Below are 16,538 nucleotides of genomic sequence, written 5' to 3' on the forward strand. Positions count from 1 at the left end.
CTTTTGAGCACAACTGTATGTTATATTTCCATATTTGAACTAGGGCCACTAATTGGTAAACAGTGTGCTATTCGCTAAACATTATATGCTGCTGCTTTGATCATGGAATTTTTTTCACTCTTGTATATTTGTGGTGTCTTTTTGGGTATTAGTAAATACATATGTTTTTAATGTTTTTAAAGTGAGGTCCTTTGACAAAAGTGTGGCTGTTTCTTTGGGGAAAAAAAGACCCCTTTGTCTTATCCTGGATAATTTTTTTAATTTAACCTCTTTAGCGCACTGTCATGGCATCATGCCATACTGTACAACATTGTGATCGTACAAGCACTTCTATTGTGCTGCATGAGCCCAGCGGTGATTGACTTCTGGGCTCACTCACTAACAGCTGGGATCAGAGAAACCTATGAGCCTTTCCATTTAAACCCTTAAAGGATTTAGTTTTTCTGATTCGCTTTCTTCATGTGCAGGCATTGCAGGACCTTAGGTATCCATGGTGGTCGTAACCTTGGATACCTTAGGTCCTGCAATGTCTGCACATGAGAAAAGAGACATAGCTCCAAATAGAAATGTAGTATAGTTCTTCTGATTCTCTATTTGCTATTATTATTATTATTATTATTATTATTATTATTACTACACCTGATACATATTGGGATAGGATATTGGAGATGGGAATACCCCCTTAAATGACCCTATCAGTGGGCTCCCAAAAGGCAGCACACAATTTGAGTGATGCAAAGTAATGTAGGTTGTATTTAGATCTCCAAAGTCGACAAGATAATGGACAGTGAGGTTTTTCAAATTGGAGTCATTTATCAAACTGATAGGAGTGATAGCTATTGAGACCTGGAGGTCGCCTACACCATTAGGCTTAGTGCTCACGATGCAGAAATGAAGCAGAAATTTTCCTGAGCATTTCTGCATCTCCTTGGCAGAAAAACACATGCGGTTTTTACATGTCGTTTTTGACGCGTATTTGCCATGCGTTTTTCCAATGCATTGTATAGGCAAATACGCATGCAGAAACGCACACGAATTGGTCATGTCCATATTAAAATCAGTAAAATCTGTGCAGAAAAAATCCTGACCATGTGCACAGAACTTGCAGAATGTCATAGGAAGTCATGGGATAAGGTATGCAATGCGTTTCTGGAGCGTTTACGCGCTTCAAATACGTACCAAAAACGCATCGTGGGCACACAGCCTTATGCTTAACTCCTTGTTCTATCTCTGTGTGCCTGTATTTGATTGTGAACTGTGACAGTGTGTACCACCATTATGCTCCTGATCCCAGAAAGCTGCTATTGAATAAAATTAACTTGTCCTTACAGGCGTTTTCTGGGAATAAAAAATAAACGCATTATAAATAAATTCTTAAATACTTTTTAGTTAGCCAATCACACTTATTTAGTTTAGTGTAGTTATTGCTAAAGAATTAAAATATTATTAGGACAGATGCCTGTGAGCATGTGCAGTAGGGAGCTCTGCTGCTGTGACCTGGAGATAGTTTATACTACATACTGTCAAGCTATTGTCAGGTCACAGCAGCTGCTCATCATTTAGAAAGACAGAGTGGACAGCAGTTTGAGCAGCCTCTTCTCACCCTAGTACCTCTGGTATCTCCAGCATTATATCAGATAGACCGAGTCTACAGCAGTTTGAGCAGCCTCTTCTCATCGCCACGCTCCTGATATCTCCAGTATTAGATCAGATAGATATAGTGGACAGCAGTATCAGTGGCCTCTTCTTACTTCAGCACCCCTAGTATCTCTAGTATTAGATCAGATTGACCGGGTGAACAGCAGTGTGAGCAGCCTCTTTACCTCAGCACCTCTGGTATCTCCAGTATTAGATTATATAGCTAGGGTGGACAGCAGTGTGAGCAGCCTCTTTACCTCAGCACCTCTGGTATCTCGAGTATTAGATCCAATAGCTAGGGTGGACAGCAGTGTGAGCAGCCTCTTCTTACCTCAGCATCTTTGGTATCTCCAGTATTAGATCAGATACACAGGGTGGACAGCAGTGTGAGCAGCCTCTTCTTACTTCGGCACTCCTGCTGTCTCCAGTATTAGATCAGAATATCCACTCGGAGTACATTTTTCCACAAGGGAGAATGCGGCGCTTCTGCTGCACATGCTCACAGGCACCTGTCCTATTAACATTCTAGGACCGGTTTCTGCCAGTGTAACATGATAGCGGCCATGTTGATGTACTGTAGTTGTTAGTTCAGTAGACAAGTGTGATTTACTAATTAAATGTACGTATAATTTATTTTGTTATTTATTTTTTTCTATTCCTAGAGAACACCTTTAAAGGCTAAAGGGCTAATGAGTGGACAAATGTGGTTGTAGCTTTATGCCCTTTCTTTAATAATTAAATGCTTTGTGCTTAGTGTAAAAAGGATGCAATTGCACTTACTCTCCCAAAGTGCAGGTCAGTGTTGGAAATATATCTTTAAACTGCGCCACATGTACTGTAAGAAGCATGCTGAGTGTTGTCTTTACATTTTTTCATTGATGTTAGCTGAAAAGTGTGAATCACAGTCTTGACTGTTGGGCAGATTTTGTGTTAATATAAAGTATGTTAAAGGCATATTCCCTTCGTAGCCAGGAGTTATGATAGCACCATAGCTGGCTGTAGGTAAGGAATGGCTATTATACATATTGAAGGTCTTCTGGTTAATAGCTCACAATAAGGGTATGTGCACACAACGTCTTCAAGACTCCGGCGCATCCGCCAAAGTTCTCCTTGGTGAAGTCCCTTCAGTAAAAGCCAGCAGTCTATTTCCTGAATCGGCTTCTCTGGCAGTTTTGCTCTCATTTTTCTATTTAAACTATAACTAGCAAGCACCTTCTTAGCAGAAGCAGGCTGAAGAATGAAAATGCTAGATCTCTGAACCGCTTCATGCTTTCCAAACACTGAAGTGGTTAAAAGAAGTAACAAAAAATATAAACATGCACAGCAATGGCATTTATACATTGCTGTGCATTATGTTTACCTTTTGCAGCATTTTTGGTGGAATCCGGCTGAAAAAGAGGACATATTCACATGCCCTAAGCCTTTTCCAAAAAACAAGATTAATTATGTAATGGGGATGAGTATGTTGGGATATGGGCTACAATTATTTAATTGACATTACTATTGCGTGTGCAGTTTTATTTCTTGTAAAACATTATTTTGGTATGTATTATGTCTTCTCTTCAGGCACAAGACAAACATCAAGATGAAGAAGATCGTAAAAGCATTTGGGTTACTCAGGAGCGACAGAAGACTTTGGACAGGCTTCGCACATTTAAGCAGGTTAGCTGGGGTGATGCAGATATGCTTGGTTTAGCAATGGTCCCAAAGGTGTATGATATGATATTTATTAATATTTAAACCTGAAAAGACCTTACTACAGTGAAACCAATAAAATTGGCATGTTCTGTGCTGGACAAGATGGCAAGGTGGCTTTATCTCCTTTCTAGAAAGTTTTTTAACATGCTCCTTGTAATGCAATTATATAATTGTTTTTCGTAATTGAATGTTTTATTCTCATACCTACACATAGATTGTTCAGTCTTACTTTTGTCCTATTACAATCCCAAGCATATAGTAACTTAGCCAGACAGGTTAAAAAGCTTCAGAGGTTAAAGAAGTTGTCTAAGGCTATGTTCACATGTTGCGTTTTTGCTGCGTTTTTTATGCAAATTAAAATCTGCCTTTTACAGTAACAGCAAAAGCTATGAGATTTCAGAAATCTCATGCACACACATTGGTTTTTTTTCATGACTGAATTGGAAAACTGCATCGTGTCACTTCTTTCAGCATTTTTGCACCCATAGAAAGCAAAGAGTAATTGCCACAACGCAGCAAAAGCTTATCCGGTTTTGCTGTGTTTTTAGTGAAAAAATACAGATACAGCAGTATGGGAAATATATGTATTTTTGTGATTTTCCCAGGTTTAAACCATAATCTCTTGGTCTCCTTAGAATGGCAGTTGAGATGGCAGTTAGGATTAGTACAGTTTAATTAAATTTGTGATGTGTGCAAATTAAACCTTGGCTGACTAAGGTGTGAAATTGAACAATACCTGATCAGCTCAAGGGCCAACTAAAGTGTGAAAGTAAACTGTGTCCTACAAACTCAATCCTCTGTCAATGTCTTAGGTAAACTATTTCCGACCAATTCCCCTCCCTCCGTGGTTAATTTGTAATTGTGCATTTTTTCATGATCTGATATGAACTTTTTTGTTCAGAATAGTCACTATTTTTTCAGACATAAAAATCTTTTTTTCCCCAAAATGGTTTTATGGTTTCACATATGTCTTGCATTGGTGACCATGCTTCTGTGTTGGAAGCAAACCTTTGGGATCCTGAAACACACACCAAAACCTGCTTTTTGTAAGCAGCTTCTTTACTGAGCAGGTTTTGCCTGCAGAAAAAATGCAATGTGTGAACATAGCCTAAGACTTAAACAAATGATGGCTGCATGTATAACACAGTACCACTCAGTTTAGTGGTTGTCCACGTTGATCACTCACATGAGAATCGCATCATTAGAGCCCATTTAGATGAAACCAGATAATAAAGGAACGGGCTTCGGTAGAAACAATTTCCTGATTATCAGGCCAGCAAGAATTCGATAAACGGATAAAATGCTCATTTGTCAGGTGTGATTTTTTTTTAATTTATTTATTTATTTATTTTTTTTTTACATATTTTACGTGTACAGAGCGATTTTAATAACGATTAATCTGTGCACATAGATTTGTGGTCAGACTGTCTAATAAAGACTGTAGCCGATCGGCCGTCATTTAAAGTCTGATTTGTGCCATGAAAACCTGGCCAAGTAAGCACAGACTGACTGAAGCTGTGGAGATTGTAACAGAGGAGTATTAATTTCCATGATGCGTCAAGAAAAATCCTTCATAGTGTTTTCAGGGCCTTTATAATATCTTTGAGCAGGTTAAAGTTTGATAGGAAGGTCCCTTAAACTAGATGAATCGAAGTGTCATCAGAAAATGACCAATTGTAGTAAATTATTATGTTAAATGCATTTTGATAATGTTTGCGGGTTTTTATTTTGCATTTTCTTTGGTGACCATATATGAAAAAATGATGTGATCTAAAAGTCCTCTAACAAATAAATCTTGCAATTATCACACTAACCACTGTGTTTAAAGGGAATCTGTCACCCACTTGGGACTTTTCAGACTGCTACTATGGGCATACAGGTTATAGAAATGTGAATCTATTCTTACCTGTATGGCCCATATTAGCGGTCTGGTTGCTGTATAATAGCTTTTTTTTATTAAATTATTTCTGCTAAGCTTCGCGTCCGCCGGACGCCAAGAAATGCCAGCCTAGTAGCCCTATTTCCATACTCACCCACGTCACAGGGCCCTGTGACATGCAGTTCTCGGACGGATCCCGCCCCCTCGCTGTTTCCTCTATATAGGACGGCGCTCTTCTCCCTGCCGTCAGTGTAGTGATTTGCAGCAGGGAACTTGTGCACAGGTGCCGGGAAAGCAGAGTGACTATACCCTGTATTCCCATATTAGAGGTCTGAAAAGTTCCAGGGGAGTGACAGATTCCCTTTAATACTAGACTTGCGCTTCCTATTCTAAACAGAAGACTTTTCAGCAGTCTCATTATTATCACAGACAGGAAATTTTAGGTTTAGCCTAGAAAACCTCTTATACTAACTCATTTTCTGATGATTCTTTCCCTTGAAAATGCATTCCAAGACATGTTTGGGAAGCGTTTTAGAAGCGACCACCAGCTGGTATGCATCCTGATGTCTTGGCTGCTTTGGAGATCTGATAGTATAATTCACGTCATGTGCTCGATTATTGATATTATACTCCGCATGTCTAGGTCACATGATAGAACTTAGAGGACTTGTGGGGGCACCATGTTTTGCCGTAGTGACCTTTTTTTTTTACCATTTACAATGCATTTATTGGCTGAGGCTATTTTTTTTTTCTTTGTTCAGCGACATCCTGGGCAAGTGATCCTCAAGTCGACAAGACTGCGTCTTACTCACAGTAGAAGAAAAACCGCAGGGAGAATTACCCCCAGTGTTGATGAGCCACAGTCCCTCTCTGTCAGTATTCAGACACAGGGGATACTTGACATGGAGTCACCAGAAATTGTACAGCCTTTGGAGGTTACGCTCGAAAACCTAAAACTTGAAGAGAATTTATTACCTCCTGATGTAAATACCTCTGGACTGCAGGAAACAACGTCACTCCCTACGCTCACTCATAGTACACTTGAACCTAATGCTGTGCAGCCCCTGTCACTTCCACTGTCCTCTCCACCGCCGCCGCCACCACCACCACCTCCTCCTCCACCTCTGCAGAAAGAAGCAAGTCCTCTAGAAGTCAGAGTTATTCACGTTAAGAAGGAATCCGAAGAGTCTGCATCCCAGGCACCTTCCGGCGGCCCCCTGTCCCAATTATTTGATAGCAGTCAGCTCGTCAGTGCCAGAAAAAAACTGAAGAAAACCGGAGCTCTGGACGGCATAGAAAGAAGAAGAGGTATGAAGCCCATTTTTCATTTATTGTTACTTTAAAGCAGTGTTTATGGCATGGCGATGTACATGTGAAAGAACGATAAAACATGAGCTTAATTAGTGACTGAGTAGTAAATAAGAAGAGAAAACCCTGCCCACGAGGATTGGGGATGGCGACGGCTGGTGAGGAGCTGCTAATATGGCAGCGGGGTTATTGTAGGCTATTTAAAAAAGGGGGATTCTCAAATTGCTTTTGCTGGGAGAATGTGATGTATTGGGGTTCCCAAATATTTTGGGAGGCATAGGAAAAATGCTGGAGACATTGATGTGAGAAGCAGAGCACAAAGAAGGAAGCCTTTATGAGGAGATATTGGCAAATTAGGGAATCCACGTGTAGAGGAGACAGGTCTTGGGCGACTTTGTATCGTCTTCATATTGTAAGCTCTGGGCATCTAAAGGGATCAGCAGAAGAAAGCGGCACTGGCATTATTAACAGAGAGGTAGATGGCAGAAGTGAGGGTGGACAGCTAGACGGGAGGCCACGGAGAAGCATGTTGCAGTAGTCCAGGTGGGAGATGATGAGGGCATGTACTAGCATTTTTGTTCTCTCAAGGAATATATATATATTTTTTTGTAGTTCAGTTTCAGTAGGGAATTTTATTTACAGCAGTTTCTGAATGTAGATATTATTTATTTTACAAGGAACCCTTTTGTGTTACTAGAGAGAAGAATGACAATCTTCTCATCTGCTGCCCTCTATTCTATTATTACCTTTTGATTCAGATTGACAAAATTTGTGTGGCACTTGTCAAGGGGCTCCTAGGCTACTAAATGGCCACCTATACAGCCTATCACTCAGGTCCCTAGGTGTAGATCACGCAGATTTGAAGTATAATTGGAAGTACCATTGCTATTTTATTACAGTTACAATACAAGTATTAAATAAACTTTATAAAAATGTATAAAATATCCTTCATCAGTGTGATGTTCGCCAAACTTTTAATGATGATTTACAAAAACGTGACCGCATACTTTTCAGATATCACTGCATTGGTAGACGATACCGCACAGTGCTCAAAACATGTCCAGAGGCTCCGTCCTCTACTGGTGGTGGGATTGGCAGAAGTGCAGAGTAAATGACAAAACATATTTTTTCTTTGGAGAATGACATTTAGATTAAGTTTTATGTTAAACATATTTTGGTGTTTTTTATTTCTAATGTCACAATCTACATTTTAAAATAATTTTGGAATTTTGCCATTTTCACTCTGTGCTTGGTAATAAGCTGACATTTGCTTTTCTGAAAAGGTAGATTTCAGTAGTCTCATTATCTTCAGAGGCAGGATTACAATGACTGGTTGTGGACCTGCACTGAACATGCCTATGAGACTCTCCTATATACATGTTAATGCCGCTGCTTTCAAGCATTTGTCTGGGTTCTGTTAATTAGCAGCTCAGACAATATTCCACTCCCATCAAATACAGAAAACGGAAGTAAAAAAAATCGAACAAAAAATATATATTTCACTATTTTAGTTTTAGTAATAGCAAAAACTGTTCCCTTTAAAAACTGGCCACTTTACAGAATGATAATTTACAAAAAATAAAGGGAATTTCTACCTTGGACTTATTCCCATTAGTTAGAAAAGACCCCAAAGATAGGCTGATAAGATGATGTCCCATTTCTGGGACCCCAGAGAGCAACTGTACTTTAGTATCCCTATGGAAAACTGAGAACTTGCTGCAAGTTTACGCATAAAGTCTTGCGCGGCACAAATTGAAATCTCTGGACTATCGATGTAATGCCGCGTCCTCCAGGGAAAGATGCCGTCTGTAGCAGCTCTTCACAGGTTGAGGTCCTGAATGTGGGACTCTTTGACTCATGTAGATCTTTATGGCAGCCATTTCTGTAGATAGAGGCCTTCTTTTAGTGAAATAAACCTTGGTATTTGTAGTAACTTCTTATACCTTCTTGTCTTTTACAGTGAGCTCGCCAATGGATGAAGTGCTGGCATCCCTAAAACGTGGTAGTTTTCATCTGAAGAAGGTGGAACAGCGGATGTTGGCTCCTTTCCCAGATGAGGACGACAGTAATAACATATTAGCACAAATCAGAAAAGGAGTCAAATTGAAGAAAGTACAAACAGATGTATTAAAAGAATCCTTTACTCTCCTGCCTGACGCTGACCCACTGACACGCAGCATTCACGAAGCACTGAGACGGATCAAGGAGGCCTCACCCGAATCAGAAGATGAGGAGGAGAGTTTGCCTTGCACAGACTGGGAAAACTAACTGGTATTCAATCTTATCTACATATTGAAGTTAGAAATCTGTGATGAATGTAATATTACTTGTAGAGCACTTGCATGCACATTATCATGTCCAGTTACCCCTTCTCACCAGGACATATTTGTGCCAATTGCTTTCTTAATGTCTTTTATAGCAGTCAGACCTTTTATTTTTATGGCTTCACTGCTCCAAATTCCTTTTCTGGCCATTAGGGGGAGCTCGGGAGCTTACTGCATTCATTATATACATTGAAATCAATTCATGCAGTAATCTCCCCCTAGTGGTAGTAGAAGGCAGCACACTCTTTTGGTAAAACAGGAACGACCAACTCAACATTGTGCAGGCGGGTTTATTGCTGCAGGTAATTTATAAGGTGCATTAATAATCCTGTTACGGCATCTTTTCTGTGCACAGGTGGATCTCATGGACCATTGAGACATCCACAGCCAAACTGAATTGCTTCTGCTGCATGAAGAAAAGAATGTGGAGACAGGTGCGTCAGGTACATCCAGCAATTGGGAAGCCTCACCTATTGATCGATGATGAATCCACTTCATACGTCTTGTGATACTTTCAGGCATGTTGGACTGTATGAGCCTTTCTCAGCTTCCCAATGCAATTTTTCTCTTCTTATCGCTCATTTGCTGGTTCAGAGGTTTGGTATTTCTTGGCAAAACACTATTCATTTATTTGTGAATTTGGAGTCTACGAAGGACATCTTTATAATCCATATCTCTGGATGCACTGACCCCAATCCATGCGATGGAGAGTAATGATAACTCGACAGTATCGGACACTGTATTAATCAGAAGTAGATTGTGTGCTGTTTACTCCAATCAAGGATCCAATGGATTGCAGAAACATTACAGTGGAACAATAATTATTTTGGTTTTTGAAGAGGCGACCATGATGATGAGGTGCTTGCCATTACTTACCATTACAGAATCTCATCTTGGGTCTCTTAGAAGCCGGGTAAGGTACACCTGAGACTTTGGTCTGACGTCTCATGAGCTCTTTCTCTTCAAGACTTATTGTATGGCCGCAGACAAAGCGCTTTTTTTCCATGCTGGTCAACAAATGCATATAGCTGCAGCGGATGACATACTGTATGTAAGGAGCAGTTAGTCATTTTACTAATTCTTATAATTTTTTGCATTTTTAATTATTTGATGGCTTTTCATTTTGTCTTAATTATTTTATGCAACATTGTTTTTGAGTTCCTTAACGGGTTTCCTAAGGAAAATGCAAAATTTATATTTATACATCAATCTTAAAAAACAAAAAAAAAAACACACAACAAAAATCTAGTATTATTTCCTGTGCATATTTCCTTTGATAATGTTGTACGGCATTTAGCGTGTGACGGCCATGGTTCGGTTCCCGATAAAACCAATTGTTTCTGAACAACAATCTACCTAAATTCAGTACTGTCCAGTGTATTAAAGGGTTTAGGTAAAGTCCATGCTCGGCTGCTCTGCTTACTTCTAGGTGTCACACATAAATATATTTTGCTTAGTTTTGATAAAACCAAAAAAGTTAACTTGGCTTGGTAGATATAGCTATTTTCTTTATAAAGAAGCAGAATTTCAGATGGTTCCGGCATGATGATGCTCATGTGAAGTTTTAGCATCCAAGTTTTCTGGTAGTACATAGCATGCACCGTTTTCAATCAGTAATGTACTTTTCTACATATGTCAAGGAATAGGAGATGACATTTTATTTTTTAGCGATTCCTGATATTTTAGAGATCATTCCGTAAATTCCACTCTGCACGACAAGGGGTGGTTTTTGCATTACTGTGATAAAGTGTTTGAGATTCCCTTGGTTGTGGAGTGCTGCAGAGATGTAATGTCACTTTCATCAGCAAAGGTGGCTTATTGTATGATACCAGGGATTGGTCTAGGTACGTCAATGTCGCCTCCCTCTAGATCATACATGTCAAATTCTGGCCCGTGGGCCAAATCTGGCCCGCAGGGTGATTATATTTGGCCCGCGACACTAGAACCACCCCCCTATGTGGGGCCCATTACTCTGTATGGAGGACTATGTGGGGCCCATTACTCTGTATGGAGGACTATGTGGGGCCCATTATTCTGTATGGAGGACCATGTGAGGGCCATTATTCTGTATGGAGGACTATGTGGGGCCATTATTCTGTATGGAGGCCTATGTGGGGCCCATTATTCTGTATGGAGGACTATGTGGGGCCATTATTCTGTATGGAGGCCTATGTGGGGCCCATTATTCTGTATGGAGGCCTATGTGGGGCCCATTATTCTGTATGGAGGCCTATGTGGGGCCCATTATACTGTATGGAGGACTATGTGGGGCCATTATTCTGTATGGAGGACTATTTGGGGCCCATTATACTGTATGGAGGACTATGTGGGGCCATTATTCTGTATGGAGGACTATGTGGGGCCATTATTCTGTATGGAGGACTATTTGGGGCCCATTATACTGTATGGAGGACTATGTAGGGCCCATTATTCTGTATGGAGGACTATGTAGGACCCATTATTCTGTATGGAGGACTATGGTGGGTCATTATTATGTTTGGAGGACTATGTGGGGCCCACTATTCTGTATGGAGGACTATGTGAGGCCATTATTCTGTATGGAGGACTATGTGGGGCCATTATTATGTATGGAGGACTATGTGGGGCCATTATTCTGTATGGAGGACTATGTGGGGCCCATTATTCTATATAGAGGACTATGTAGGACCCATTATTCTGTATGGAGGACTATGTGGGGCCCATTATTCTGTATGGAGGACTATGTGGGGCCCATTATTCTGTATGGAGGACTATGTGGGGCCCATTATTCTGTATGGAGGACTATGTGGGGCCATTATTCTGTATGGAGGACTATGTGGGGCCCATTAATCTGTATGGAGGACTATGTAGGGCCCATTATACTGTATACTGGTTGGCCCGCAGCTTTGTTCAAGTTTTTCATTTTGGCCCTCTGTGTGTTTGAGTTTGACATCCCTGCTCTAGCTGTATACTTATCTGCTAAGCTTAAAGAGGCACTAAAGTTAGAAAACATATATAAAGATGTCCAGAAAATGTTAATTTTGACCCCCTGTCCCGGCTACAGCATTGGAAATAATATATTTAAAGTGGAGCTTAGGTGCAGCGGTGTCTCTGGCTAGGAGGCAGATTGCTGCAGCAGAAACCTTCCCTTACTGTTCGGTCTATAAGGAAGGCCAAGAAAGCTAAGCCATGATGCAATGATGGGTTAGTGCCCTTTAAACATTGAATTGCTGTTGTAAAGCTATACCCTGAAACACGTAAAAAAACTTTTGGGTTGTTAGTCTCCCGGTAATGTTATGTCGTTTACTAGGTAGAAAACAGTGCAATCATGATGGCTTTTGGGTATGTGCACACGATGCAGAAATGAAGCAGAAAATTTCTGCATCATTTCTGCATCTCCCTGGCAGAAAAAACGCATGCAGATTGTGCATGCGTTTTTCCTGCAGAATACATGCGGATCCACATGCAGATTCACATGCGTTTCCGCATGCAGATTGACAAGCGCTTTCCAGGCGATTTTAGCATCACCTGGAAAGTGCTTGACAACTAGGTCACACTATATAAATCCATGCAAACAGCATGGATTTATATAGTGTGACCCGAGAGAGTGTATATACTTACCTCCGATGGCCCGCGCTGTCCTGCTTTTACACTCCATTCTCTCGGCTGCCGGCAACTTTGAATTGAAAGACCTGCCGACGTCAGCGTCACGTGACCCGTCACATGACTCTGACGTCAGCGCAGGTCCTACAACTCACTGCAAGTGCCGGGAACCAAGCGGGAGCGCTGCGCGGGCCGACAGATGGTAAGTATACATTTATTTTTTATTTTATTCTTTTTTTTACAGCTTTTTTAATGGTACCTGGGTGTGGATGAGACTCTCCTCTCCTCCACACTCGGGTACCATCCGCATATTAGAACGCGCCAATAGCGCAAGTACAGATGCTGTCTTGCGGAATTGGCGCGTTGTAATGCAAGTCAATGGCGGCGAAATCGCCGCGTTTCCGCAAAATTAATTGACAAAGGCTGAGTTCACACGATGCGTATTTCATGCGTTTCCGCGGCGTTTTTGCAGTTGCGTAAACGCCGCGGAAACGCATGAAAAACGCATGGTAGAAGGGCAGCAATGTTACCCAATGGAAATCCGCATGTGCTGTGCCCATGATGCGGATTTTTCCGCAGCGTGAACGCTGCGGTCAAAAATCCGCAGCATGTCAATTAATTTTGCGGAAACGCGGCGATTTCGCCGCCATTGACTTGCATTAGAACCCGCCAATTCCGCAAGACTGCATCTGTACTTGCGCTATTGGCACGTTCTAATATGCGGATGGTACCCGAGTGTGGAGGAGAGGAGAGTCTCATCCACACCCAGGTACCATTAAAAAAGCTGTAAAAAAAAGAATAAAATAAAAAATAAATGTATTCTTACCATCTGTCGGCCCGCGCAGCGCTCCCGCTTGGTTCCCGGCACTTGCAGTGAGTTGTAGGACCTGCGCTGACGTCAGAGTCATGTGACGGGTCACGTGACGCTGACGTCGGCAGGTCTTTCAATTCAAAGTTGCCGGCAGCCGGGAGAATGGAGTGTAAAAGCAGGACAGCGCGGGCCATCGGAGGTAAGTATATACACTCTCTCGGTTCACACTGTATAAATCCATGCTGTTTGCATGGATTTATATAGTGTGACCTAGTTGTCAAGCACTTTCCAGGTGATGCTAAAATCGCCTGGAAAGCGCTTGTCAATCTGCATGCGGAAACGCATGTGAATCTGCATATGGATCCGCATGTATTCTGCAGGAAAAACGCATGCACAATCTGCATGCGTTTTTTCTGCCAGGGAGATGCAGAAATGATGCAGAAATTTTCTGCTTCATTTCTGCATCGTGTGCACATACCCTTTCTGTATTTTCATGCTGAACGTGTATAGATGAATTTTTTTTGTCACTCAGCTTTTTCTAACATGATAGATCGTAAAATCTAAACTATGCAAGAGATTATTTTACAAACTCCTAACGCTAACGTAGCACTGTGTATGATGGGGAACCGAGGGTCCAGTGTTCTTCAGTACTAATATGGATTCGATCATTTTGCACTTTTTTGGTTCAAGTAAATACGGCACTTGTTTGTACCATCTGAAAGGTTATTCCTGTCTCAGTAATTGATGGCGCACTAGTAGGATATGCCGTCACTTAACAATGCCTGTGTCCTCCACCGATCCTAAGGATGAAGGATTTTTCTTCCCTCTGCACAGGAGCGATCCCAATCTGCTACAGCGCTGCTCAGTGCATGTGGAAGGGATCTGCTGCAGCGCCTTCATTTTCAAGATTGATAGGGGTCATTTAAAGGGGTTTTTTTTTTTATTAAATTCTTCACTGGGTTAAGTTGCAAAGACCAGAAACTTTTGTAATTTACTTCTCATTAAAAATCTTCTCTGTTCCGAAGAATGGAGGAATTTAACAAATTTTGTTTACTGCTTGTTGCCAAGGTTACTGGCCATTTCTGCAGTCTCCACAGTGGCTGGTCTCCTAGGCAATCAGCGCAGTACTGCTTTGAAGTTGGCTACATGTGGCCAGCATCACTTCCCTTGTGCTTGTCCGATGCTGCAGAGAAAAAGGTGTATGATATAGCAGCATCAGAGAGTTCAGAGTTTGGGCCAGTGGCAAGATGATGCTGCTGATCCAATCTGTCAATCAAGAGTGCCCCCCCAGCAAGCAGGAAACCCGTGAAGGTTAACATGAGACAACCCCTTTAAAAGATGACGGTGTGCCATCACTTACTAAGATGGGAATACTTTTTTAAGATATTGGCCACTTTCTGTACATTAAATATATGAAAATACGAATTCTCTGTTCTCTAGTTAAGCAGAAGGGACCATATTCATGAATGGTGGTGTGTAAAGCCTAATCCTGCTGTCTTTACCTTTGTGCATGGAACGTATTAGTGTGCAGCACATACGGCTGATATCATCACCATATTCGTGAGGAAGAGGGGGACATTGACTAGAGACACTGAGAACAGGAAGTGCTAGAGGGAGGCTGTGTAGATTACAGGGAACACCCACTGAGCTCAAAGCTTGAAGTTTTACAAATGGTCATGTCAGAAAATGCAAGCTCTAAAATTTAATGTAAGTGAAATGGTAATCTGTTCATAGATTAATTTAAACGTCGTGTACCATAACAGAGATTTGCTTATTCTTTAAACCATGGCCACCATATTAACAATAGTTCTTACCAGCTCTGAATAAAATATTAGAAACAAGTGCTCCACCTTTGCTAGGAAAGACGGCACAGCACCAGAATAAAAAGTCTTGGTGGGATTTACTTTCCTTTCTTATTTAATATTTAGCATTTTGCACATAATGTATGTTTAGGAGTACATTTTTGGAATATTTGTGCCTTTTTTAAATACCTGCAGATTCCCATATGTGTGTTCCCCAATGATATAATCTCTTACCTCTGCTTTGTAGAAGAGGTGACCACTTTTATCCTATTATTTGTACTCTAAAATGTAGTGTACAATATATGGCTTTCTGTGTATTATCAGGAGATGAAAAACGAATACCCCGCCAAATGGTTGTTTCCTTATTTTTTTTCTTATTTATACAAAATGTACCAATGTCTAACAAGCAAAAAAAAAAGATATAGTCATAGACAGACGAGCTGTAATTTGTAACTGAGCTACTAAAATGGATCATCAGAAAGGCAAAATCTTATTATTTTCCTCTTTAGCACCATTGAATTGTACGTTTTTGTTGTTATCACATAATCATTCTTTTGGGGGGAGTTTTATGGGTGATCTTTTAAATATTATCAAAATAGATTTCACTAGCTAAAATGCCCTAGACAAGCAACTTCAGAGATATGTGACAGCCACTGATTATTCCTGCATCAGTGACTGAATAAGTTACTGGGGTAATTACCCGTCTTCGCTGTCAGTCAGATGTAAGTTACTGGGGTAATTACCCGTCTTCGCTGTCAGTCAGATGTTCTCGTGCCCAAATGACATTTTAATTCTAAATAAAACACTCTCTTAATCTTTGCTTCTATTGGTATATTCCATCAGGTAGCTGTGGTGCAGGTAATTGTCTTACAGGGCACTTTATTGGCAAGTTATCTGCTCCATTCGCAGCCATTGTTCTGTTACATGGCCCTCACTAGACTTCCTGACTCCTACAGGGTCTCCTGTGTGGACCGGATGTCCGCCTCTTATTCTGTGGATTCCTATGTGACTCCCAGCAAGGCTCTTTTAGGGGGCATAGCAAGGCTGACTTCAGACAGTCAGTGTGTTACTGCAGCTGTGAACACAGCCATGAAGCGCCCAGTAAGAGAAATGCCTCCACTTCTTACCAGACTGACTGTATAACGCTTCGTTCCCACAATGAGCTTTTTGGTGAGATTTTGATGTTGCACATTTTCTAAAAAATGCAAGTAACCCATGTTACTTAATGTAATAGTTCCAGACTATTTTTTATTCATATGCTTCCGTTTCTTCAAGCTACATTGTGGCTTATTAACCCCCAGTGATCAGCTGTCATCTACGGGACAAGCTTTGTGTAGCAAAATGAATGAGTAGCTAACATATGGTTCTGTCTGCCAAAGCTCAGTTTGGGTGGGATGTGCAACCTAGTGGAGAATGCCCCTCCATGAAGACCAAATGCCCTAACAAGACACATTTGTTAATGTGAGACCTTCCCTTTAAATTATAACTACCAGCAA

At 41.0% G+C, this 16,538-nt stretch overlaps 1 protein-coding gene across 1 annotated transcript in view; it reads left to right on the plus strand.

Annotated features, from left to right (window-relative positions):
- The window catches only part of JMY (junction mediating and regulatory protein, p53 cofactor), a 65,665-nt gene extending 53,902 nt beyond the window's left edge, over nt 1-11,763 (plus strand). Inside the window, exons 8-11 of the mRNA XM_073680180.1 lie at nt 3,205-3,300; nt 5,977-6,523; nt 8,484-8,794; nt 9,203-11,763. Of these exons, the coding sequence (XP_073536281.1) occupies nt 3,205-3,300; nt 5,977-6,523; nt 8,484-8,791 (951 nt within the window). The 3' untranslated portion in view covers nt 8,792-8,794; nt 9,203-11,763. The remainder of the gene's footprint in view (nt 1-3,204; nt 3,301-5,976; nt 6,524-8,483; nt 8,795-9,202) is intronic.
- Nucleotides 11,764-16,538: the final 4,775 nt, after the last annotated feature.

The sequence above is a fragment of the Phyllobates terribilis genome, unplaced genomic scaffold, assembly GCF_046119375.1.
Source record: "Phyllobates terribilis strain yellow unplaced genomic scaffold, ASM4611937v1 Scaffold_1__5_contigs__length_1240528914, whole genome shotgun sequence".
Classification (NCBI taxonomy): Eukaryota; Metazoa; Chordata; class Amphibia; order Anura; family Dendrobatidae; genus Phyllobates; species Phyllobates terribilis.